Source organism: Geotrypetes seraphini, chromosome 4 (genome assembly GCF_902459505.1).
Source record: "Geotrypetes seraphini chromosome 4, aGeoSer1.1, whole genome shotgun sequence".
NCBI lineage: Eukaryota > Metazoa > Chordata > Amphibia > Gymnophiona > Dermophiidae > Geotrypetes > Geotrypetes seraphini.
In genome coordinates this window covers 283,465,225-283,491,590 of record NC_047087.1, presented here as the reverse complement: position 1 = coordinate 283,491,590, position 26,366 = coordinate 283,465,225, and the positions used below count along the sequence as shown (strand labels likewise).

The 26,366-nt window shown below is 42.5% G+C and overlaps 1 protein-coding gene across 1 annotated transcript in view; it reads left to right on the top strand.

Moving 5' to 3' along the window:
* Positions 1-26,366, top strand: part of PI4K2A (phosphatidylinositol 4-kinase type 2 alpha) — a 79,057-nt gene that overhangs the window by 40,334 nt on the left and 12,357 nt on the right. Inside the window, exons 2-7 of the mRNA XM_033943424.1 lie at positions 1,555-1,755; positions 4,588-4,719; positions 10,015-10,168; positions 10,402-10,463; positions 12,766-12,865; positions 22,877-23,010. Coding sequence (XP_033799315.1) covers positions 1,555-1,755; positions 4,588-4,719; positions 10,015-10,168; positions 10,402-10,463; positions 12,766-12,865; positions 22,877-23,010 — 783 coding nt within the window. The remainder of the gene's footprint in view (positions 1-1,554; positions 1,756-4,587; positions 4,720-10,014; positions 10,169-10,401; positions 10,464-12,765; positions 12,866-22,876; positions 23,011-26,366) is intronic.

Here is a 26,366-nt window from a genome sequence, read left to right as displayed (position 1 = left end):
ATTAAGCGTAATACAAGCATGCACATCATATGCGCAGTTTATCCACAGTACAATTGCGCACAATATACACACAGTACAGTATTTTGTATTAAAGTTTTTTAGGTTGTGGAACAAATCGTCTTGAGTTTCCGTTATTTCCTATGGGGAAATTCGCTATGATATATGAGTTCTTTGGATTACAAGCATGCTTCTGGAACAAATTATACTAGCAAACCAAGGTTTTACTGTATAGCCTTTCAGCAGGGACAATAAAAGTGGTTAACAATTAAGAGTAGGGCAGCAAGATAAGAAATTTTAATTGTGTTGTATGTTAGCGATTAATTGCAATTAATATGCAAGGTATTTTTAAAGAAAATATAGCAAACACAAAAAAATTCCTGAAATCAAGCATAAATTATTTGTTTATCTGTAGTTTTTCCTCTCTACAGTATATTTCATCTACTATCTAGTCCCCCATTTCTTTTCTTTATACTTAACCCTCTCAGCTCTGTTCTGGTCTCTCCTTTCTCTTTCCTCCATTCCAATGTGTCTCCTTTTTTTTTTCCCCACTCAGCCCTCATATCCAATATCTCCCTACCTCTGTGCATCCCGTTTCCCCTTTCTCATCCTCCATCTCCTCACCGGATCTCCCTTTCCTGAGTGCATCATCTCTGTCCCTTCTTGCTTGCCCTCTTTTTCCTCCTTCCCCTGATGCCCCCCTTGAGTTCAGTGCTGCTTTCCTCCTCTGTACCCTTCAAGCAGCACCTCACTCTCTCTTTGTCCTGAGTCCAGTGCTTCTTTCCCTCTCCTTGCCCCCCTCCCCATGTATCACCTCTTACCCTCCTCGCCCCAAGTCCAGCATTTTTATCTCTCTCTCATTGTGCTGCCCCCCCCCCAGCATCTCTCTCCCTCCTTGTTCCCACAGATTACCTTGTCTGTGTCAGGACCCGCTGCTCCTCTGGGTCTGAAAGAGGCTGAAGTGTCACCGTCAACGTGTCCATGGGGATTGGGACATATGCTGCCATTTTTTGTAGTTTTTATAACCACACTCAAAGCAGTTTACATACAGGTACTTTAAGCATTTTCCCTATCTTTCCCAGTGGTCTCACAATCTATCTAATGTACCTGAGAGAAGTTATATCAGAGCTTGATGTAACTTCCTGTTTCTGGGTCAGGCAAAGCCAGTAGCAGCACAGAAGCGCTGATACCGCAGCCTCTTTCAGACCCGGAGAAGTGGTGGATTCTGAAGCAAACAAGCATGTTAATCGCGATTAATTTTTTTAAATTGCCATTAAAAGATTTAGCCTGTTAATTGCATTGTTTATGTGCTAAATCTGCAGCCCTAATTAAGAGTAATCAGAAAGGGGAAAAGCTACAATGATAAATAGAAAAGAGACAAAGGGCAGCGAAGTGCGAGCAGGAAAGAACTGCCTTTTCTTTGGTTGTGATGTGAAAGTGGGAGAGTGGCCGAGAGCAGGAGCACAGGTAACACTTCATGAACTGTTTTACTTAGGATTTGGTCAATCACTGTAGCTAAATATTCCTTTTTTAATTTTTTTGTGTTTTTGACAACAGAAGATTATTGGTGTATTCAAACCCAAAAATGAGGAGCCCTATGGCCAGCTGAATCCCAAATGGACCAAGTGGCTACAGAAGCTGTGTTGTCCCTGCTGCTTTGGGAGGGATTGCCTAGTTCTGAATCAGGGCTACCTATCGGAGGCAGGAGCCAGCCTGGTGGACCAAAAATTGGAGCTCAATATTGTGCCTCGTACAAGGGTGAGTCTTGGAGAGAGAGAAATGGATGTGTGAAATAGTGTCGCTCAGAAATTTTACCTTGTGTTTTTTCCATTTCTGGCAGGCCCCTACCCTGTCTTCTGGCATAGCTACATGACTAAAGCTTATCATGAGCTAAATGCTAAGATTCCATTAACACACACTAAGCTTTATCAGCAGCATACCAAGCTTTTCAGATATTCAGGGCTAGATTCACTAACCTGCCTGATTGTGCCCGATCAATGGCAGGCCTACAAATTCACAAAGGGTCAGCATGTGGCGATCGGATGAACGCCCCACCACCGACCACACGGATCGCTAGTGAACGATCCTGAAGCATGCGCAGACCATCTTCTTTGTCTGTAGATGGTCTGTGCATGCTTACAGAGCTGCGAGCTACTCTTTTAAACTTTTTTTAATACTTCGCGAGCCCATGGTTTTAACCCGCGGGTTAAAACCACAGGCTCGCACTGCGGGGGAAGGGCAGGAGAGTTGGGGCGGCAAGATGAGATTCAGGGCGCAGGGCGGTGAGTCAGGGAGGAGAGTTGTGGCAGCAAGGCCGGAGAAGTTGGCAGAGAGCAGGAAAGGTCGTGAGAGACTGGTCCCTGCCAGTCGCTTTTTTTTTTTTTTGATCGGCTAGCACAGTCGTTGTTCCTGAAAAAGTTTAGTGAATCGCATCCTTCCTACTTTGCATGCCGTTTCCCCTCATTTGCATGCGTGGATCGGAATCGGATCAGCTACGAGGTTAGTGAATCAGGTCGGAATTGCAAACCGATCGGTAAGCTTATTGAATCTAGCCCTCAGGATGGAACACCCCTCCTTCTCCATGCTGTGGAAGGTGCATGGAGTAGTCACAGGGCTGTGTTCTGCATATGTGCAACCCATCAGCTCTGCCGGTCCCCTGTCCCAGAACAGGAAACAGATGTCCGAGAGGACGGGGACTGGTGGAGCCAATATCCGTGCGCATACAGACTGCACCACAACCGCTCCACGCGCTTCCCCACCACACTAGAGAACTTTAGTAAAAGGGCCTCTTAGTGAGCAAATGCGTTAGATGAGGTTCCCAACTCACTGTGCTAAAAAAAATACAATGGTACGCATGTAGATTCATGAAATGCATTTAAGGATGGTGTAGTTTGCATGAAAAATAGAAATCTTATCCATTTTATAAAAATAGTAAACATAACACCTAAGTTCTTATAATCCACAAATTTGTCTATGCAGCTCTGTGCGGGTAACAATTAAGAAGATTGGGACAATCCAGGAATTACAATTGAAAACAATGGCTAAAGATCATGATTTGTATAGTAGATGTTCCTGAAATAAGTTTAATACAGTCTGAACCAAGCCACTATGGGGATCCCTGTTTAAGTGGGTGCCCTGGTGCCATGTGTAAGAGCCTGTTCTATAATAGCATCAGGGCGCCCAGTTATACCGAATTGGAAAAGGCTCATAGAAGAGTGATCCAAATGAGAAAGGGGCTGGAACTCCTTTTGTATGGGAAAAGACTAAAGAGGTTGGGGCTCTTTGGCTTGGAAAATAGGTGGCTGATATGATTGAGGTAGTGGTATAGAACAGGTAAAAGTGAATTGATTGTTTTACACTTTCGAAAATTAGAAAGACTAGGGGACATTCAATGAAGTTACATGGAAATACTTTAAAACCAATAAGAGGAAATATTTCTTTCACTCAAAGAATAATTCAGCTCTGGAATTTGTTACCATAGGATGTGGCAGCTAGGTTTAGTTTCAAGCAGTTTTTATTGAAAACTGGCAGTAAGAGTAGCAGAAAACCATACAGCAAAGAGATAATATACCATAACAAGAGAACAATAGTTCTTGCCAAAGAACAAGCAGAATCAGCAAGCAAGTGATATGGAATCCCCCCTCTACTATTCCTCCCTTGTGATGCCCTACCATCCTCTCTCCTAGTAGTCTTACCCCTCAACTGCCGCTGCAAACCTTACCCCGAACTGGCAGACTTTTGCTGCTACGATCAGGGCATGCCCTAACCCCACTGGAACGTCAGTTAGTGCTCCTTCCCTGCCTCCCAAGCAAGAGTAGCAACTGCACCAGCACCCATGCCCCAACCCCCACTGGAATTTCAGCTAATGCTTCCTCCATTTCCAAGCAAGAGTAATGCCCACATTCCCGCCTGCGCCTCAACCCTCATCAAACCATCAGCTACTGCTCTCTCCCAGAGGAACACCCAGACCCGCACCCCCGTCTGCGTACCACTGGAACATCAGCTAGCGCTCCTTCCCTCCCTAGCAAGCGAGACTGACATCCTCCCTAGCCTACCATGATCTCCTGATGGTCTAGAAGCGTGTTGGGGCAGGACCATTCCCACTCCTGCCCATTCTTCCTCCGCAATAAAAATGGCCGCCGGGACTTCCAGCAACAGTCTCGCAAGGCTCCCAGCTTCTGAGCCTCCCATTTGTGGACCATTTTGAGTATATACGGTACCAATATAACCTGGTAACAGATGGGCCCTGAAAAGGTTAAGTGAAAATAGGTCTGGGTCTATGTCAGCATTAAAACAGTTAGGTTTTACTCAAATCTAAGTGATCTGGAAATGTGCTCCTGGAAATGAACCAGTTTGTTGTATGAAAAATACCAGTTTTTCTGTAAAAACTATGCAGTCTAACTGCAACAAGGTCACTCTGCCCAGATTCAAAGAGAATTTGGGGGAGTTTTCTGTGAGTGTGGGGATTACGTTGTTTAGACAGAACTTGTGCACTGTAAAATAATTCTGTTTAAGGCCCTAATAGTTTTTCATTGCGTGACTGCTATTGAATTTGGTACCAGAGATACATTAATGTTTGTTTCTTCCTAGGTAGTGTATCTTGCCAGTGAAACCTTTAACTACAGTGCCATTGACAGGGTGAAGGCCAGAGGGAAACGTTTGGCGATGGAGAAAGTGCCAAAAGTTGGCCAGAGATTTAACCGAATAGGACTGCCTCCTAAGGTATGGTATGATGAAATGGCAAGCAGACCACGATATTCATCATTCTAAAATCACCTCTGCACATCCCTCTTCTGAGGGACACGGTCACTGAGGGAAAATCTCAATAGCTTGCCTAAAGTTAAGCACCTGGATGTCGGCATGCTAAGCGTGGATTCTATAACAATGCACCTGCAACTGACATTTATCACTAATAATAAAACCTTAAGCGTGCATGCGCACTCCTATCTGCGTGATCCCTGCCTCCGTGGCCAGAAGAGAAAAGCGTGCGGCGCACGTGCATTCGGCAACATTCAGCGCGTGCACACGTTTGGCGTGCGGGCGTGGCAGTTTCCTCTATCCTGCGGCGATTACTGTGTGCTGGTTGCCCTTTACTGTATAAACGTGATTTTTAAAAAAAAATAGGTAGGTGGGAGAAGGGGCACGATAAACAGATGCCGGTGGGCCAAAAGAGACTAGGAAGCCCTGATGGAGAGAAGGTAGGAACGGCGGTTTAGGAGCAGGTATTAGGGAGCAGGGAAGAGGTGCTGCTGGACAGGGGGGGGAGATAAAGCGAAGGGAGAAGAGCTGCTGCTGGACAGGGGGAGCAGGGAAGGGGTGCTGCTGGACAGTGGGGAGGTAAAAGGAAGGGAGAAGGGCTACTGCTGGATAGGGGGAGCAGGCAAGGGGTGCCGGTGGACAGCTGAGGAAAGAGAGAGACAGAAAGAATGACAAGACAGACAGCGGCCAAGGAGATAAAGAGAGAGATAGAAAAAAAGAAAGAAAGACACACACATCTATTCTAGCACCCGTGAATATAATGGGCTTAAAGACTAGTAGAAGACTAACCTAAGTGCACAGTTGGGCGCATAAATTGTGAGTGTGAGCACTTATGCTACCTTAATGGCTGGGGTAAACGCTCATTCCTAATTGCACGCATAATGCTACTACAGTAAAACCTTGGATTGTGAGTAACTTGGTATGCAAGTGTTTTGCAAGAAGAGCAAAATGTTTTATTAAATTTTAACCTGATAAACGAGCGTTGTTTTGTGATACGAGTGTATACAGTATACGCGCATCACGTCACAACAGAGCCGATGGTTCCTCTCTCTGACGCTGCGGGAGTGTAGTGGCTGTTCTAAATGAGCGAGGTCTTGCAAGTGCAGGTTAATTTGTTTTACTCTCTCTCTATTTTTACTTTATACAGTACAGTATTTTGTCTTAAAGTTTTTGGGTTGTATAACGAATCGTCTGAGTTTCCATTATTTCTTTTGGGGAAATTTGCTTTGATATACGAGTGCTTTGGACTACAAGCATATTTCTGGAATGAATTATGCTCGCAAACCAAGGTTTTACTGTATTTAATAATTGCTTTCACTGATGCTGGGCACGCCTCTGACCTGCCTATACCTTTTCAAAATATGGAGTTTAATCTCAAAAATATGAGACAAAGGCAAATCAAATCCGTGAAATCACCAAATGTAAATAAATTTGCCAGAAGCAAGTCCACTTCTTGAGGGAAAGAGACCTAGAAATCTGAACTGTCGAACATTCAAAATGTTTTGAATCTCCAGTGAACACAGCAGTGAGAATGGAATAAAACTTTGGTGAAATTGGCCTCATTGGACGGTTGGACATTGGACACATTTTTCATGAAGATAAGTGCAATTTTTGCCATGGTTTGCCCCTAAATACTTTTGGTATGAAGTTTTTGCACTATTTAACTAAATGTTATGCATCAGCATATTTTTGTATAAACTGAAGACGGTTTTCTGAAACCAGTGAGTGACAAGTGGACCTTTTAGCTGGTAGATCAGAAGTTTTGAATGTTCTACAGCTTGGGTTTTTGAGGTCTCTGTGCTTCAAGAGGTGGACTTGCTTCTGCCACATCTCTACATTTGGGGACTCCCTATACCCTTCCCAGGTCCATACTCCCTTTGCAGTTGCGCACAATTTCCAGAATACCTATTAATGCTAGTTACAGGCATGGCTGATTATTGCCTCTTACTGCCAATCAATGCCAATTATATTCAATAATTGGTAGGTAACACTAGTGAACATCTAAACCTATTGTGTTACATACTCAACTGACATTGTTTGATAACTTGTGCACAGCTTTGCATGCTAAACATAAATTTGGGCATGCAGATTTAACCTTTTCCTATCGGGTGTCCCGGATGACGGGACATTCCAAAAAATGTCGTTGCCATCGTGGATAAACAGTCTGTATGGACTAATAAAGAGCCAGGAACACAAAATATTTGAATTTACAGACTTAAGACTTATTTACATTATGTTTACAATAGCCGTAAATGATAATCTATATATATAAAATCGGAGGTATGTATGTGTGTATGTATGTGTGTGTGTATGTGCCGCGATCACGCAAAAACAGCTTGACCGATTTGAACGAAACTTGGTATGCAGATCCCTCACTACCTGGGGTGATATGTTCTGGGGGTCTCGCAGCCCACCTGCACACGTGGGCGGAGCTACAAACAGAAAATCAGATTTCACCCATTCAAGTCAATGGAAAAAATGTAAAAAGCTGTGGGACCGATTTGAACGAAACTTGGTATGCAGATCCCTCACTACCTGGGGTGATATGTTCTGGGGGTCTCGCGGCCCACCTGCACATGTGGGCGGAGCTACAAACAGAAAATCAGATTTCACCCATTCAAGTCAATGGAAAAAATGTAAAAAGCTGTGGGACCGATTTGAACGAAACTTGGTATGCAGATCCCTCACTACCTGGGGTGATATGTTCTGGGGGTCTCGCGGCCCACCTGCACACGTGGGCGGAGCTACAAACAGAAAATCATATTTCACCCATTCATGTCAATGGAAAAAATGTAAAAAGCTGTGGGATCTCCAGTTATTTTACTTAGCAACCTTGACCCACCAAAACTTTGCAATGGCACAAGGCTTTGTGTAAAGAGGTTACTGGCCAATGTAATTGAAGCGACTATCTTAACCGGAAAGGGACAAGGTGAAACCGTATTTATCCCGCGGATACCACTTATTCCAACAGATCTTCCTTTTCAGTTTAAGAGATTGCAAATTCCAGTGAGACTTGCATTCTCTATCACAATCAACAAATCACAAGGACAGACTATTACATACTGTGGAGTGGATTTAAGATCCCCCTGTTTTTCCCATGGACAACTCTATGTTGCTTGCTCAAGGGTGGGTTCACCCAAGAATGTATATGTTCTTGCTCCTGGAGGTGAAACTAAAAATATTGTTTATAATCAAGTTTTGTGTTAGTTGTATTGTATTCATTTTGTCAAATATTTCACATTATAATTTGAATATTGTACTTTTTATAAAGCTGTAAAAAAATAATTTCATTCACCACTATAAAGTATCTTTATTTGAATCCATTTACAGTGTTATTGCTATAATTAAATACCCGTGCAACGCCGGGGCATCAGCCAGTGGTGAATAATACAAAACTTTGCTAAAATAATTACGATTGGAACCAGCGTAATGTAAAATTTATTACGATAGGAAAAGGTTAAAGAATTGGAGGATTGTGTCTAGGAAATACCACTGGGGAGAGAGGGGGAATTTCTGTACATACAAATTGCATTAGATTGATTAACCATTATTGACATGAGTATTAAGCAGTGTACGATGCAGAAAATGCAGCATTTACAAATATGTCTTCATATTAACAACAAATAACGAATATTTTAAATAATTTATATTCTGCATATCCAACAATTCTATATGGATTACAAATTATTCAGGTCCTCAAGCATTTTCCTTGTCTGTCCTGGTGGGCTCCTACTCTATCTAATGTACCTGGGGCAATGGAGATTAAGTGACTTGCCCAGGGTCACAAAGAGTAGTGCGGGATTCGAACCCACAACCTCAGGGTGCGGAGGCTGTAGCGCTAACCACTGCACCACAAACTCCCATCATCACTCCCATATCCAATATCATCACATTACAGCAAATAAACTACAGAATAATTCATAGGAACCAAGACCCTTTCGATGATCAGTAGAGCCATGATATTGCTGAAACAAGACCATCTTCAGTGACTTTCTAAAAATGGAATAAGACAGACCAGCACAAAACTTATCAAATAAAGAATTCAAAATGACAAATCCAATATAAGAAAAGGCTTGACTTCTAGTTGAGACAAGCTTGACATGACCAAGACCAGGTAGTAGGAATGCAAAGATTTCCATGAACAATATCTGAACACACTGGAGACTTTAAATGCCATTCTTTGAACACCATACATACCAGTTTGAACTTAATGTGTTGAACAACAGACAACCAATGCAATTTATACATAACGGGGTAATATGGTTTATCTTTTTATATCGCGATCAAAGGTCTGGCAGCTGTATTTTGAGGAGAAGGAAGGTCTCGTAGATGTTGCCCAATTCTACGAAGCTTTTAACACATCTAGAAATTGTTCATCATTCACTAAGTGCCTGGTCATCTGACCAAAGGGCTTGGCTGGCAGATCTGCCAAAAGAGAATCATTCCCGAGCAGGAGATTTTCATTATCTGCTCTATCTTTCATTTATCTCTTGTTTGTTAGCATTTTTTTATACATAGAAACACGATGGCAGGTAAAGGCCAAATTACTCATCCAGTCTCCCCATCCACAGTAGCCATTATCTCTTCCTCTCTCTAAGAGATCCCACGTACCTATGCCAGGCTTTCTTGAAATAAGACATAGTCTTTGACTCTACCACCTCTACTGGGAGACTGTTCCATGCATCTACCACCCTTTCTATAAAAAGAGAGAAGAAGCATCAGAGATATATATTAAGTGGGCGGGAAGGGCTCAGGGTCAAGAGGGGCCAGAGGCTTTAGGATGGAGAACAGGTAAGATACTGTTCGAGTTTTGCTGTTGGCACTTCTGCTGCTAATCTCATACTTTTGCGAGATCAGCCACAGGACGTACCGAGTATAAGGTTTGAACCTGCTCACTGGTGAGCAGCACAGGCAGGACAATGCATTAGGTAGGAGTTTCTTGCTCTTATGCAGGCAAGTGGGAAATGCACCCCTGAAGTGGGAGATTTGGTAAACTCTCCACTTTAAAATTCATATTGCCAGTCAGGACTAAGATGCCTTAGAAAATTAGCAAGCCAGATCAACAGAAATGGGTCTTGAAAGGTTTAAGATTAGCGATGTTCTGCTTTGTTCGCTTAAAAAAATGTTTCATTAGTTGTCCCTGGCAAGGATTTCTACTGTGCTGCTCAGGGTTGGGGAAAATCCACTGCCCAGAAGATACAGGTATGAATTTCTCAGCAATTTATTGGTTGTGATCTTTGTGGGGCTTCCTGATTCCAGGTTGGCTCCTTTCAGCTGTTTGTGGAAGGTTACAAAGATGCAGACTATTGGTTGAGACGGTTTGAGGCGGAGCCACTTCCAGAGAACACCAATCGGCAGCTGCAGTTACAGTTCGAGAGACTCGTGGTGCTAGATTATATCATAAGGAATACAGGTGAGTGGCTGGATGTGGCATCCTCTCCCTCTCTTATCTCATGACAAAGGATGATTATTGATTGCTTCACAGTACTGGTATCACTTTGCTAGAATGCATATGAGATCCATGGTAGAGCCAAGAGCAGTTTGTATCTCACTAGGGCTCAGTGTGTGCACCAGTTGGGCTCTACCTCTATCATGGGAAACAAATGTGAAAGGGGTCCTGCTTTTTTTTTTGTTCCCCCTTTGCAGATCGGGGAAATGATAACTGGCTCATCAAGTATGATTACCCAATGGACAGCACGAGTGCCCAAGTAAGTGAGCCAGAATTGATTGCTGTATTCTTTTCTAGATTATTCCTTTCTTCTTAATAACAAATGTATTGTTCCAAATCTTTTTTTTTTTTTTAAACCATGCTATTTTATAAGGTTGATGAGGAGCAGAATGTTTAAGAAACATAGAAACATAGAAAGATTACGGCAGAAAAGGGCTATGTTTCTTAAGAACATAAGAAGCGCCATCTCCTGATCAGACCTTCGGTCCATCAAGTCCGGAGGCACTGCCAGGTGTACACCTGGCGTAATTTTAGTCACCCATATCCCTCTATGCCTCTCGTAAGGAGATGTGCATCTAGTTTGCTTTTGAATCCTAGGACCTCCTCTGGGAGAGCATTCCAGGTGTCAACCACTCTCTGCGTGAAGCAGAATTTCCTGATATTTGTCCTGAACTTGTCCCCCCTTAGCTTCATTCCGTGTCCTCTTGTCCGTGTCAAATTGAACAATGTAAATAATTTTTTCTGCTCTATTTTGTTGATTCCTTTCAGTATTTTGAAGGTCTCAATCATATCCCCTCGCAGTCTCCATTTCTCAAGGGAGAACAATCCCAATCTCTTCAGTCGATCCTCGTATTCCAGTTTCTTCATACCCTTTCTAGCTTCGTTGCTCGTCTCTGCACCCTCTCCAGCAGTTTTATATCCTTCTTTAGGTTGGGAGACCAATGTTGGACGCAGTATTCCAAGTGGGGTCTGACCATTGCTCTATAAAGCGGCATTATAACTTTCTCCAATCTACTCGTGATTCCTTTCTTTATCATGCCTAACATTCTATTTGCTTTCTTTGCCGCTGCTGCGCATTGTGCTGACGGTTTCAGGGTCCTATCTATCAGTACACCCAGGTCCTTTTCTTGTTCGCTTTTACCCAGTGTTGCACCTGACATTCTATACTCGTGTTCCTTATTCTTACTGCCTAAATGCATTACTTTGCATTTCTCCACATTGAACTTCATCTGCCATTTCTCCGCCCATTTCTCTAACTGACACAAGTTGCTCTGGAGTTCCTCGCTATCCTCCTGCAATCTGATTGCCTGGCTTAGCTTTGTGTCATCTGCAAACTTGATGATGTCGCTGGATGTTCCTTCTTCCAGGTTATTGATATAAATATTAAATAGGATCGGCCCAAGTACCGATCGGCGCTAGTCACTTTCTCCCAGTTGGAGAACTTCCCATTTATGCCCACTCTCTGCTTTCTGTTCTCCAGCCATTTTCCTATCCATCTTAGTATATCTCCCTCTATTCCATGGCTTTGTAGTTTAACCTTGCTCTTTGAAACCCTGAAGTACCGTAAATAAAAAAAACTAAAACAAAACGCACTTGGAAAAAAATCCTTTCCTCTGTGCCCATTCAAAACTGTAGCTCTCTCCCCGAGCATCTTGTTGACAGACTGCATTCCAGCCCTTCCCTAAATGTTCAATAATAATAACAGTTTATATACCGCAGGACCGTGAAGTTCTATGCAGTTTACAATGATTAAAAATGCTATAAATTGAGTAGAAGTAACAAAGTTGAAAACTAGTGACTAACAGCTCTAGAGATCAGTTATTGTGGAATAAGATTGTACAAATCAGCTACCTAAGTACTTCAGGAACAGATGTGTTTTTAGGTGTTTCCTAAATTCCCCATAAGTAATAAGCATTAGCAATTGTTCCAGATCTTTACCCCGTAATGCTGCCTGATATGAGAAAAGATATTGATGATGTCTTTTAAATTTACATCCTCTAACCGGTGGAGAAACAAAATTCAAGTGAGAGCTTCTCTTATGTCTATAGGTTGAGAACGAGAAAAGGTCAGTTATGTATTTAGGGGCTAAACCGAATAGTACTTTAAAGCAAAAACATCCAAACTTAAACTTCACACGTGCCTCCATCGGCAACCAATGCAGGAGTCGGTAGGAAGGTGTTACATGATCGAACTTCTTCAACCCAAAAATCAGCCTGACCGCCGCATTTTGCACCAGTTGTAATCGCTGCATATTCTTCTGGGAAATTGCCAGATAGGCGATATTACAGTAATCAAGTTGGCTTAATATAAGGGATTGTACCAAAATTCTACATGATGAAGCATCAAAATATGCTCTAATGGACCGAAGCTTCCAGAGGGTAAAAAATCCCTTTCTAACCAAAGAGTCCACCTGGTCCTTCATGGTTAGGCCCTGGTCCAGTATTACACCCAAAACCTTCATAGTAGATTGAATAGGGTAGTTAAGTTTATTGATGCACATTTGCCTGAAAGTGTGTTGAGCTCCCATCCCTGTATGACGGTGGATATTCTTTCTTCTTTAGGATACTGGCTGGATAGTGGTAAAGGAACCAATAATCAAAATTGCGGCTATTGATAATGGATTAGCATTCCCCTTGAAGCACCCTGACTCCTGGAGAGCATGTAAGTTCATTCTGTATCTGTTCCTTTTGTGAGCCTTAATATGTTTTGTGATTTTTATGCTTTGCTGTCTCAAAGACCTCGGATATTTTTCTACAAGGTTGATGAGTCAGTAGTGTAATTTACAATTGTCATTTTTGTGTGAAACTTTTTTTGGTGGGGGAGGTTTATTGAGGGAATAGCAAAGATAAAATAACGTACAATTCAAAAAGGCAAACGACACATTATAACAATCTCCAGAAAACGAGCAGACAAATAGCCTTATGAAGATTATATTGCAAGCCAATTCCTCCAGTTTTTGATGTTTTTCAAGGTTAATCCCTCCCTCCCCCTGGAAACTGCTTTTCTGTCTGAAAAATCATAGTTTAGAGTAGATTCAAGCTTTAATGATAGGTATGTGGGAGATGAATGATGTGTGAAGACGGGTGGCTAGCTTGCTGAGGGGAAGATTCTCAAATGTTCGTGGTCCTGTAATGATTTAAAAAAGGTGGGTCATTCTTAAAAAAAAAAAGTGCATAAAAATGAGGTTCACAGAGGGTTGTTAAATTTGCATATGCTGATTGCTGGTGATGGCGATCAGCAAAAAAAGACTCCCAAAACGAAGATTGGCAGGAGGGATGCCCATTCCCTCCCTCCTACCGACGTCAAGCAAACCTCTCCCTGACACCCCCCAAGCAGAGAGAGGTATACCCACTCCCACCGCCAAGCAAAACCCCCCCCCCCAACACTCCCCCTGGCAGCGGGAGAGATTCCCATTCCCTCCTGCCACCAAGCAATCCCCCCGGCAGTGGGAGGGATGCTCATTCCCTCCCACCGCTGCAGTATCCCCGACAACCCCTCACCCACCCTTTACCTTGTTTATGAAGGCTGGCCAGAGGAATGCCTCCTACCTCTGGCCAGCAGGCCCGCCTCTTCAAAATGGCAGGCCATCCCCTCCCCGGTGTATCCTGGGATGCGCCGGGGAGGGGCCTAAAGCTCTTATTGGCCCAGTTCTTAGCTGTCAAGCCTTACTTTCCTGTCAATGCCTGAGCCAATGAACACTCGGGCACTGACCAAAAAGTAAGGCTAGGATAGCTCAGACCTGCCGGAAAATTTTGCTCGCAAGTGTAGAACTGCAAAGTTAGGAAATCACTTGGCGATAATAGAGAATTGCCTGGAGTGCTTCTTTTAAATATTAATGGCCTCGTTGTAATACATTTGCATGACAGTGTCAGAGATTGCTAGTAACCTTGGAAAAGACCAAGGTAAGCCGTTTTGATAATCCACAGCTATAATACATGAACGCTAAAGCATCTGGAACCAGTTTAGCAACCACACTAAAGTTTTGAGAATCTTCCCCCGAGTATTATAGGTTGAATTGAAAGATTGCTGTTTTTATGGTGACATCTAGTGGCCAGCTGAAGACTAGCTTTGGACATAGCAGAAGAAACACTTCATGCTGTACTCATGATTGTCAGATCTTTGCCAGTATAAAGGCATATTATGTTTAAATATATTTATTAAAGTTTTAAAAAAGTGCAAGTAAAATCACATAGCAGTGTAATCCAGACTCTTACCTGTGCACAAATCATACCCCCACCACTCCTCCGCCCACACACCCCCTCCCACAAACATCAATAGTATCAACGTCCAACAATCTGACATGTGGTGTGTGACTCCCTTCACAAATTCAGTAGTCGTCCACGAGCCTGGGATGTTAGGTCCATCCAAAGTGTTCCCAAATCTGACAGAAGCGGCGACCTGGTCCCAGGTCAAGGTCACCAGCCTGTCTCCGCTCCAAAGAAGCATGCACTGTCATCAAAGATCTCCATTGACTGTAAGTTGGTGGATCCCGGGATAACCAATTGGTCAAAATGGCTTTCTTTCCCAGGAGCACAGTTCTCGCTACAAAAGCTGTCATCCCTTTCAATTTTGGTGTAGCAATAGTGTAACCAAATAAGACTCTGGGCGTAGGAGACCAACGTCTACCCCAGAGAAATGTAATATAGTTGCCCAGACAGCGCCAGAAATGGAGAATCAGAGGACAAGTCCAAAGCTTGATAAAGGCATATTAATGTGGAAGGCAATGGAAAGTGCTGGAAGTCAAGTATTGTGTAATAAGTCGGGGGACAGGGAGTGAGGAGGGAGTTTGCAAGGTAGATTAAGAATGATCTCTTCTGGATATATATGCTTAGAATTTACATTAGGAATACAGTGTTTCCCTGCGGGTTTGCGAATCGCGGACTCATTTGCAGTCTGCTCCGACCGCCTCTTCCTGTAGTAAAGTCGGGCTACATCAATCAGGAGCTGCATGTCTTTACTACGAAGGGAAAAGAGGGAAGATAAATGTCAGACCATAGGAGAAGGAAAGAGAGGGAGGAGATGGTACATGGATGGAAGGGAAGGGGAGAGAGAGGGAGGACATGGTGCACAAGGATAAGAGGGGTGGGGAAATGAAGAGAGATGGAAGAAATGCTGTTTATGGATAGATAGGAATAGGGGAAAAGAAAGAGGGAGGAGATGGTGCACATGGATTGTGGGGAAGAGCAGAGAGAGGGAGGAGATAGTGGACATGGAGAAGTAGATAGATCTGAGAAGGAAGCAGAAAAATGTAAGAAAGATGAATGTTAAGTTAATGCCAATGATGGATATAGGGCAGAAAGTGAAGGAGAGAAAAACAGCAAAGAAGGCCCTGGAAACAGAGTTAAAAGCATAGACAGAAAGAAGTGCAACCCCCAGAGACTGGGAAAAGATGAGTAGAAAAATAAAATTGAGAAGGGGGGGCGGGCCAAGATGGTGGCATCGACCAGATGCTGAGATCGGGCTCTCTGCTTCGGGAGTATTAATCGCTAAAAAAATGCCCCATAAGAGGAAAAGGAGCATTAAAGCGCCAGCTTCCTCGATGCCGATGCCCCCAGTTCGTCAGCAGACGATTAAGCAGTTGTTACCTGGTATCTGCATCCAGCGAGGCGATGTAATTCCGGCAGTGGGAGAGAGTAGAGAAGGCTTTACCCTACACGGAAATGAGATCTCACTTTTGCCTCCTTTCACTGAACTGAACTAAACTAAACTAAATCTTGGGTTTGTATACCGCACCATCTCCATATTTGTGGAGCTCGGCACGGTTTACAGAAATTGTAATGAGAAAGGAACTCCAAGGAAGTGTTGGGTGAAGATCGGAGAGAGAAGAATGTTAGAGGGCTAGGATGTCAGAAGAGGAGGGAGAGTTAGGTTTTTGAGAAAAGCCAGGCTCCCTGTCTGGCTGACTCTTCTGCTTTGGCAGTAGGAACGGAAAGTGTTGCCGAAGTTGCACATGGAGCTCTTATGGGGGAAGCGCCCAGAGCAGATGTGCTTCTGCCGATGGTGACCAACATTGGGGAGCTTATCCCCTCCGGTGAGGTAATGCTAGCTAGAGAATGACACGGTGGCGGTTTACCCGCGGCTACTGCGTTTAGCCGCGGGTAACCCACCAAAAACGGGGAATGAAAATTAGCAGCCTCTGCGGGGACGGGGACAAGGCCATCACCGCCCCGTGGAGCGGTGAATGGTCTTGTCACCGCAGTGAGGCTTAAAGGATCGTGCGGTCCCCGCACCCCCATCCGCCCACCCGCACGCCGACTCGATCGTTTAACCAGCTTCCTCTCTCCACCTCACCTTAGTTTGCCGGCTTTCTTTTTCGGCGACCGGAACGCTTTCAAAAGAGCCGCGCACGCGCAGCTGCTCAGTATTCAATCTTCTGCTCTGACCCAACCGGAAACAGGAAGTTGCTGAAGATTGAACTTTGAGCTGCCGCGCGTGCCGGTCACCGAAAAAGAAAACCGGCAAACTAAGGAGAGTTGGAGAGCAGTAGCATACCAAGGGGGGGCGGGAGGGGCGAAAAAGGTAATGGCGCCAGGCCTTGGAGCACCGAGGCAGACCGCTTCTCCCCCCTCCCAGCCGAACCCCCGCTGACCCTCCTATCTCCCTCCCCCAAGTGAACCTTTCCGACCCTCCCAGCGAAAGCAGCAAACCTCCCTCCAGTAGCGTCGACTTTCTCCTCCCTCTGCCGCATCACTGATGATGTCATCAGTGACGCGGCAGAGGGAGGAGAAAGCCGCGAAGGAGGTTTGCTGCTCTCGCTGGGAGGGTCGGAAAGGTTCACTTGGGGGAGGGAGATAGGAGGGTCAACGGGGATTTGGCTGGGAGGGGGGAGAAGCGGTCTGCCTCGGTGCTCCATTACCTTCTTCGGGCAGCAGCAGCGTTTACAATTCGCTGCTGTTGCCGGCTTCAGGCCTTGTTCTCTGCCGGGTCCTGCCTACTTCCTGTTTTCATGAAGACAGGACCCGACAGAGAGGAAGGCCTGAAGCGGGCAACATAAGTGAATTGTGAATGCTGCTGCTGCCCGATGAAGATCAGGACATCGAGGAAGGAGCAGGGTGAAATCGGCTGCTGGCTTGGGGGTGAGGGTAGGGAAAGAATCGTGGAAGTGGAGAAATTGGCACAATGGCTTTGTGGGGGCTAGGGGGAGAGAGAAAGAAAGGCAGAAAGAAAGAGGGGGACCAAGGGGAGAGAGAAAGAAAGGCAGAAATAAAGAGGGGTTCAAGAGGGAGAGAAAGAAAGGCAGAAAGAAAGAGGGGAGCCAGGAGGAGAGAGAAAGAAAGAGGGGGGGGGCAGGAGAAGAAAGAAGAAGGATCAGAAGAAGGACCAGAGACTCATGAAATCACCAGACAAAAAGGTAGGAAAAATGATTTTATTTTCAACTTAGTGATCAAAATGTGTCCGTTTTGAGAATTTATATCTGCTGTCTATATTTTGCACTATGGCCCCCTTTTACTAAAACGCAATAACGGTTTTTAGCGCAGGGAGCCTATGAGCGTCGAGAGCAGCGTGGGGCATTCAGCGCAGCTCCCTGCGCTAAAAACCGCTATCGCAGTTTAGTAAAAAGGGAGGGGGAATATTTGTCTATTTTTGTATAGTTGTTACTGAGGTGACATTGCATAAAGTCATCTGCCTTGACCTCTTTGAAAACCCGCGGAATATTAATGATAATTAACATTTTCTCTGCGTACAGCGTGCTTTGTGTTTTTAAAATTTTATTGTTGGTAGATCATTTTGACTTGGCCACAAAGGTAAGGGGGAGGGAGGGAGGGGAGCTGCTGAAAGACATCTAATAATCCTTGCAGGCTTGACTGTGCAGGGAATTATTTTTGTAAAATCATGTTTTGTTATGTGACTGGCATTATCTAGACTTTAATTTCTATGAATGAATAGAATGAAAATGATATAAAATTACTTGCTTGCGGGGACCGCGTGTTCCGGCTCACACAAGGAAGGAGGGGGTGAAAGGGAAAAAGTTTCTCTTCCTTGGAAATAGATTCTGAAGTGACCTCATCAAAGAAGACCAGCACTAAATGTACAAGAAATCCCTTAAACAATGTCAAAAGAGCCCAAAATAGAAAACTGCTACTGCCTTGAGACTCCATTATTGAAGGAATCAACTTGAAATCACAGAAGAGACAGGAAAAGGTTAAATGCCTCATGGAATCCTCAGGTACAAAACACAAACCAAATTGTGAATGAAATCAGAGCAGACAGTAAGAATTATAAAATTGATGTCATTATCCATCTGGAATAAAAGGCGTACTAGAAATAATGCCTCAGCAATACAATTTTCAGAAGTTCTATTTGCTCATGGTAAGGGAGAAGAGAGACTGCTAGTGATGGTGGGGGGACTGATAGAAGATATGAAAGAAGGGTGGTAGAAAGGAACAGATGGTAAAGGAGGGAGGGAAGGGTGGTGGTGGAAAGGAATAGAACAGACATTGAAAGAGGGTAGAGAGGAACAGACCCTGAAAGGAAATGTGGAAGGCAGAGTGGGGAGAAGACGCTGGAAGGGAAGAAGACAGATGCCAGACTATGGGGGAGCGGAGGGAAGAAAATGGGTGCTAGACGGGGACGGTGACGGGGCGGTGAATGGGATGGCAGTGGCGGTGACGGGAACGGCGGTGACGGGGCGGTGCAGAGGATGGTGGGCCGGGGACGGTACAGTGACGGGGACATATTTTTTCCCCGTGTCATTCTCTAATGCTAGCAGCGATTTGGGGACTGCTACAGAAGATGGACTCTGAGGCAACGAAGACTTCCACAGTGGTACAAATGTTGGCTAGTAAGATGGATGATTTAACCAAGGCCTTGGAACATTCAAACACTGAGGCAAAAAATATTTTCACGGAAGTAAAAATAGAAGTGAAATCCCTTGTGGACTTTAAAAATGCTGCAATTAAAGACTCAGTGCTTTACATTGTAAACTTGATAATATAGAAAACTTTAATCGAAGGCTGAATGTTAGGATTCTGAATTTCCCCAAAGTACCCGGGATATTAGCCTATGATATGTTTAAGAAATATTTAGTGGAAATCTTAAAAAGTATTCACCGGATAATATTCCTCCTTTGAATAAAGTTTACTATTTGCCTTTCTCACCTAAAAACCAGGATACAAGGGGGGGCTGGAGAACAGACTCCACAATTGGATTTAAATAATATCTCAGCCATCTTAGAGGAATCCATTACAGATACGACACCAAGAATGACACTTTTGGCTTCTTTTATTTTCCAACAGGACATTGATTCCTTTATGAAACTTTACTTTTGTGTTTCTAAAGAACTGTTCTATAGAAAAAAGATATGGGTGTTCCTGGATGTAACTAAGGTTACCCAGGAAAGGAGGAAACTTTTACTAGCAATGCAACAGGATACTAGGGCTTTAGGGGCGTCCTTTTTGCTCGCATATCCGTGTAAATGTATTGTCAAATATGTTCAAGTCAAGTATGTCTTCTTTCAACCAGAGCAGTTAAGATCTTTTCTGGAGCTGAAGAAAATGGCGGCTGCTGCTGAATAGGTGATAATTGAATTAGAATGCAGAATGTTATGTTATGGCCTTTCATGGTATCTTTTTGCAACATGATTGATTAGTTTCTTACTTATCTGCTTAACTCCCCTTCAACAGCTTTTTGTGGTCTAAGAAAGCATATCTTTATTGCCTCTTTATTTTTATTATTGTAAAATGGGTGACGGGACTAAATTGCGCGAGACAACGGTGCGCCGACAACTGAGCGCAAGGTTGATGGCGCGCCGAAGAAAAGCACTATTTTAAAGGGCTCCGACGGGGGGTGTGGGGGGGAACCCCCCCACTTTACTTAACAGACATTGCGCTGGCGTTCTGGGGGGTTTGGGGGGTTGTAACCCCCCACATTATACTTAAAACTGAACTTTTTCCCTAAAAAACATGCAAAAAGTTTGGTTTCAAGTATAACGAGGGGGGTTACAACCCCCCAAACCCCCCACAACGCCAGCGCGATGTCTGTTAAGTAAAATAGGGGGGTTCCCCACCAACACCCCCCGTCGGAACCCTTTAAAATAGTGCTTTTCTTCGGCGCGCCGTCAACCTTGCGCTCAGTTGTCGGCGCGCCGTTGTCTCGCGCAATTTTGTCTATGAACCGTAAAATGTAATGTTGTACATTTGAACATTTATTCCTGCTGTATTCTCCTAAGCAAGATGTATTTTCTTGTAAAGGTATAAAACTATTAAATAAATTAAAAAAAAAGCAAATTGAAATGTCATCTATTTCTCTGGTGTTGTGGTGCATGTAGAGTCTGGCATCTTAAGAGTTTCATTTGGCTGTATTAAAACTTTTAGTTTATGGTCCTGTATTTGAATAGGGTTTATCTGTGTTCTGCACATGTGATCAATGCCAGGTATTCTGGTAGGAATTAGAGAATGACATGTCCCCGCAGGAACTGAATTTCCCTGTCCCGTCCCCGTGTGTTTTGTCCTTGCCCCATTCCTGTAAGCTCTGCCTTAACTGCACAAGCCTTGAGCACTCTATCCTCTATCCTGGAACTCCCCAACCCCTACTTCTCCAGATCCTCCCAAATTTTTAAACTATCCTTCCCTTCCATAAAAGGTATTTCCCATGTAGGCAAACTTGGGTCATCCTTCCCCTTTAGAATCACTGAGATCTGGAATAACCTCACCTCCCCTCTCCGAACCTCAAGCTCCCTCCAACTCTTCCGCAAACACCTAAAAACCTGGCTATTCTCAAAACTGTAACACTTCCCCCCTCTTAGGCCTCTCACCTTCCCCCTTTACACCTAACTCTTTAATCTCTCCACTGTAGTTCCTCTCTCATCTTTCTTCCTGCAAACCGTGCCAAGCTCCGCATTCGTGGAGATGGTGCGGTATATAAACCCAAGGTTTAGTTTAGTTTAGTTTTAGTTTATGATTTAAAAGTGTTTTGAGGCTTATGCAGGTAAGGATGGAGCTTACAGGGTCAGGAAAAGAACTCGTGGGTACGGGGAAAAATTGTCCCCGTGTGATTTTCTTGTTGGAATGACTGTTGTGAAGTGTTATTGGTGTCATGGCCCCAAGAAAGAAATTTGTCAGCTATCCTTCAGCTCTTTTGGACCCTAAAGGGCCCTCACTTAAAAATTATTGAAGACCACTTCAGTAGGTGGACTAAGTGTCCACATAGGGTGGCAGAATTTAGTGCATGGTGGTAGTGCAGATCCAACTTGTGTGAGATAATTAACCCCCCCCCACACACACACACACACATGGTCAGGCCTCGAGTGGAGGAGTGGCCTAGTGGTTAAAGTTGCTGCTTTAGCACCCTGAGGTTGCGGGTTTGATCCCAGTGCTGCTCGTTATGACCTTGGGCAAGTCACTCAATCCCCCATTACCTCAGGTACCATGATTAGTTTGTGAGTCTGCCGGGTCACAGAGAGAAAATACTTAGCGTACCTGATTACTATTCAATGTAAACCACTTAGGATATAAGCAGTATAAGAAAAATATAAATAAATAGTGCTGCTTTCCTACCTCCTCCTGCGTTAAGAACATAAGAATTGCCGCTGCTGGGTCAGACCAGTGATCCATCGTGCCCAGCAGTTCGTTCACGCGGCGGCCCTTAATCAAAAACCAGTGCCCTAACTGAGACTAGCCTTACCTGCGTACGTTCTGGTTCAGCAGGAACTTGTCTTACTTTGTCTTGAATCCCTGGAGGGTGTTTTCCCCTAAAATAGCCTCTGAAAGAACGTTCCACATGCCACACATCCACATGCACTTATTTCTACTGTCCTAGGTACTCCCTACACACCCCACATGTATATTTCTGCCCTACATACAAACCCCCAGCCTCGCACACATTCCTAACCTGATAGTCACCCACACCAGATACCGCTCTCCCTGCTCCTTGACTAAAGAATTGTAGGAAACCTACTTCTGGCCCCATTACCTTGGGGAAATACGGTGTTATAGGGGGCCCATCCAGTCTGGCTATACCAGTGCGCGTGCTTCATACATGGCTATGCTCAAACACACCTTAGCACATGGATTGCTACCTTCTGGCTTTCAGGGGCTCCTGATTATTTTTTTACACTCATTCTCTTTATTTAGTTTTTAATTAGTTCTGGTAGAAGAGCAGGGGCAGCTGGTTCCTTTTAGATCTTTCATAAGAGGAATATGGAGGTAATTTGCTCTTTGGCAGGTTCTGACTGTCTCTCTTCACGCTCAGCTTGTTTCCAAAGGGCAGGCACTTTCACTGCTCGTCATGGGCACCAGTGGACTGTTAAGAGCAACAGACCATTTTTGGTTAAGAAAGAAAATGACATTATGTTAAAGTCAATTTTGGTTCTTAAAATAGTGGCATAAAATTATACTGCAGACTGGGGAGAGATCTTTTCGAAACAGCAAACTTATGAGATGACTTGAAATACCTTAATATGTAAAAGGTCATATTGGAACTGATTTTCTCAGTGAAGTACATATGAATACTTTTAAAGTTTTGTCTGCCCACATGTCTTCATCTTCATTTATTTTTCAATGATTTAGGCCAAATATGCTGCTTAAACTGCTTTTCTGTTTACCTCATACACTTTTTGCTCCCTGATCTGAGGATTTCTGTAGGAGGGCTCCTATATCTATCCTCCTTTGCTGTGAACGCATAGCTATGCTATAGAAATTTTCATCTCTGACGACAATGGTTTCTCGTCCTCAGATCCATTTTACTGGGCCTGGTTACCACAAGCCAAAGTTCCCTTCTCGCAAGAAATCAAAGATCTTATCCTGCCAAAGATTTCTGACCCAAATTTTGTGAAGGATCTGGAAGAGGACCTGTATGAACTGTTTGAGGTCAGTGTCTTCACTGCTATATTTAGGTTTTCCATAAGTATATTCTTTTCAAATTAAGGGAAGTTGGAAAAAATTATGCAAAATGAGTTGAACTTCTATCCATCTGTCTTGTCTGGGGCCAAAATAACTCTCCAAAAATTTAACAGAATGGCATATGAAGCATAACATGAGGGAAAAAAAACGATAAAAAGTCACAAGTTGGAAAATGGGCCAAAGCAAAGTATGACAAAAAATGAAAAAACAATCAAATAGAATGCTCCTTAAGTCCTCTACAATATCATGAATTCAGGTACCATATAACAATGGGAAAGGAGTACCACAGCTTTAATTTTTAAGAAAGTGGAGAAAAGACCTCAGTGTCACAGTGGATTTAGTAAAAGATTCAATCCTCCAGACAGAACAGCTTCAAAAAGGATTTTGAAGATGCAGACACATCCTCGGTCTAGAAAACTCCACTCTATGCAATTGTTCCTCACTTGAGTAAAAATATTGATCATATGAATAGCATAATAACTCTAATGGCTATATAACATAAGTCCTTTCAAAACTCAAAGCAAAGAAAGAAACAGAAACTTAGCTGCAGCAGGAATTTCTTCCACAAGTTATGTGGGCAGGGTGCAGTCACAAGTTGGAAAATGGGCCAAATCAAATTTGGAGTTCCAGAGAAATAAGCCCCCTAATGCATTTCCTTCTTTTTTTAATCAATTAAGATATTTTATTAGCAAAAATAGAGCAATACAAAGAAGAGCAATAAATCCAAAACAACCCCCCCCACAGGCATGTCTACAAGTATAAAGTCCCAGCAAACCATAATACAAATGACATGCTCCACTCAAGCAAAATATGGAAAAAGAAAAACAACCTCACCTTTTCAAGGTTTTCTCCCAAAGACAAACAATTCCCTTTATTTCTCTACCACCTCCCACAATCCTCCCAATGCATTTATATGGTAAAGGGAATTCATTGAAGAGGATGAAATGTGGTAGTTGGAGAATAGAGCCAAGCAAAGTTTCCCAGTCTTCTAATCTAAACCATAGAAGTACCCATACTGCAACCTGCCCTATCTCCAAAAACCAACCTCCCATACCTGCCACATCATCCCATGTGAGTGAGCTGCTTGTTCTGTTTCCATTGTAACTAGCAGTAGAGATTGTATTTTGTTTTATAATCTTTATTCATTTTCTTTTGTTACAACAAGTGTTTCATATAAACTTATTAGATACTTAAAAATATACACTTGATATACATACTTATCATCTTCAAGTTTAACATTTTTTAGAAAATTAATTTTTTTTTACAAATTTTATAATATTATGCAGTAAATCTAGATTTATATAATTTCTTTTGAATGTAGTATTCCCCCTCCCTCCCTCCCTCCCATTCAATCAATAATATTTAAAAACAACTTTATTGTAAATTCATTCAACATTGATATAGTGTGTAAATCAGAAATAAAATCCCATCTCATTTCCCTCTAATCAATTTTTATCTTGGGAAAAGTTAATCATTCATTACAAAATTCTGTTAATGGTCTCCATATCTTTTGAAATTTATTAATATATCCTTTTTGTGTTGCTATGGTAAGTTCCATTTTATATATATGACAAACAGAATTCCACCAGAAAGTGTAATTTAATCTGTCATGATTTTTCCAATTCAATGTGATTTGTTGTATTGCTATTCCAGTTAAAATGTATAATAATTTGTTATTATTTGATGTTATTTGACTTTTTGTTCTCATTGTTGTTCCAAATAATATAGTATCATATGTCAAAGCTATTGGGTTTTCCAACATCCTATTAATTTGAGGCCAAATTGATTTCCAGAATGTTAAGATGAATGGACAAAAGAATAGAAGATGGTCTAATGTCCCAATTTCAATATGACAGTGCCAGCATCTATTAGATTTAGAGCTATCAATTCTATGTAAACGTGTAGGGGTCCATAAAGCTCTATGTAAAAGAAAAAACCAAGTTTGTCTCATAGATGCTGACATCGTACATTTTAACCTCCAAGACCAAAGTCGTGGCCATTGAGATGCACTAATTTGGTGCTTTATCTCAATGCTCCAAATATCTCTAAGACCATTTTTTGGTTTTTTATTTATATATCCGGATATTAATTTATACCACTGTGCAGCTTCATGTCCTATTGAATTTATCTGGAAACACAAGAATTCCAAGCTGTGATAATTAGTAAGATTTTTCCATTCAGGGAACCCTTCTTGAATGGATTGCTTCAATTGCAACCATCTAAAATATTGTGTTTTATTAAGATCAAATTTATGTTGCAATTGTGAAAACTCCAGCATTTTACCATTTTTTATTATGTCGTCTAGAATACGAATACCTGCTGTCATCCAGTTTTTTCCAGATTATTTTGAAACCGCCTATTTTGATCTTGGGGTTTAACCAAATTGTTTGAGTTGTTGATTTACTAATTGGAATAGGAGTTAGATTACTTATATATCTTAAAGTTTTCCATGTATCCATGAATATTTTATGTTCTTTGTATAGCCTTGGCATTTTGATACTAACTACATGACTAAGACGTAATGGAAACATAAGTCTCCATTCTAGCCAAAACCATTCTGGGATATTTATAGTGGGCTCTGGGAGGATCCAATACATACCTTGACGTAAAATATAGGCTTGATGATACCTATAGAAGTTGGGAAAATTTACCCCTCCCTCCGCAATTGGTCTTTGTAATGACACTAAAGCAATTCTGGGATTTTTCCCAAGCCAAATAAATTTTGTCAATATTTTATTTAATTTTTTATAAAAAGAATTTTGGAAGAAAATTGGTATCATTCCCATTTGGTAACAGACTACAGGTAATATCATCATTTTTACAGTTTGTATTCTTCCCCACCAAGATAAGTGTAAAGGGTTCCATTGCTCACACATCTCTGTTATTTTTTGTAATAAATTTTTTTCATTAATTTTCATTGTGTCATCTATATTCTTTGTAATCGAAATTCCAAGATATTTAATAGCATCCTCCTTCCAAACAAAAGAGAATGATTTAAATAAACCTTTTGTACAATGTATATTTAATGGAAGTACTTCTGATTTGTTCCAGTTTATCTTATATCCTGAAAATTTTCCAAATTTTTCAATCAGTTCAAGTAAATGTGGAATGGTAGATTCTGGGTTCCTCAAATATAATAATAAATCATCAGCATAAGCTGATATTTTATATTCTTTATCTGAATGAGGTATACCTTGTATCTCCTTTATTTGTTGGATTGCTAATATTAAGGGTTCTAAAACTATATCAAACAGTAAAGGAGACAAAGGACAACCTTGTCTAACTCCTCTTTGTAGATTGAATTTTTCTGAAAACATATTATT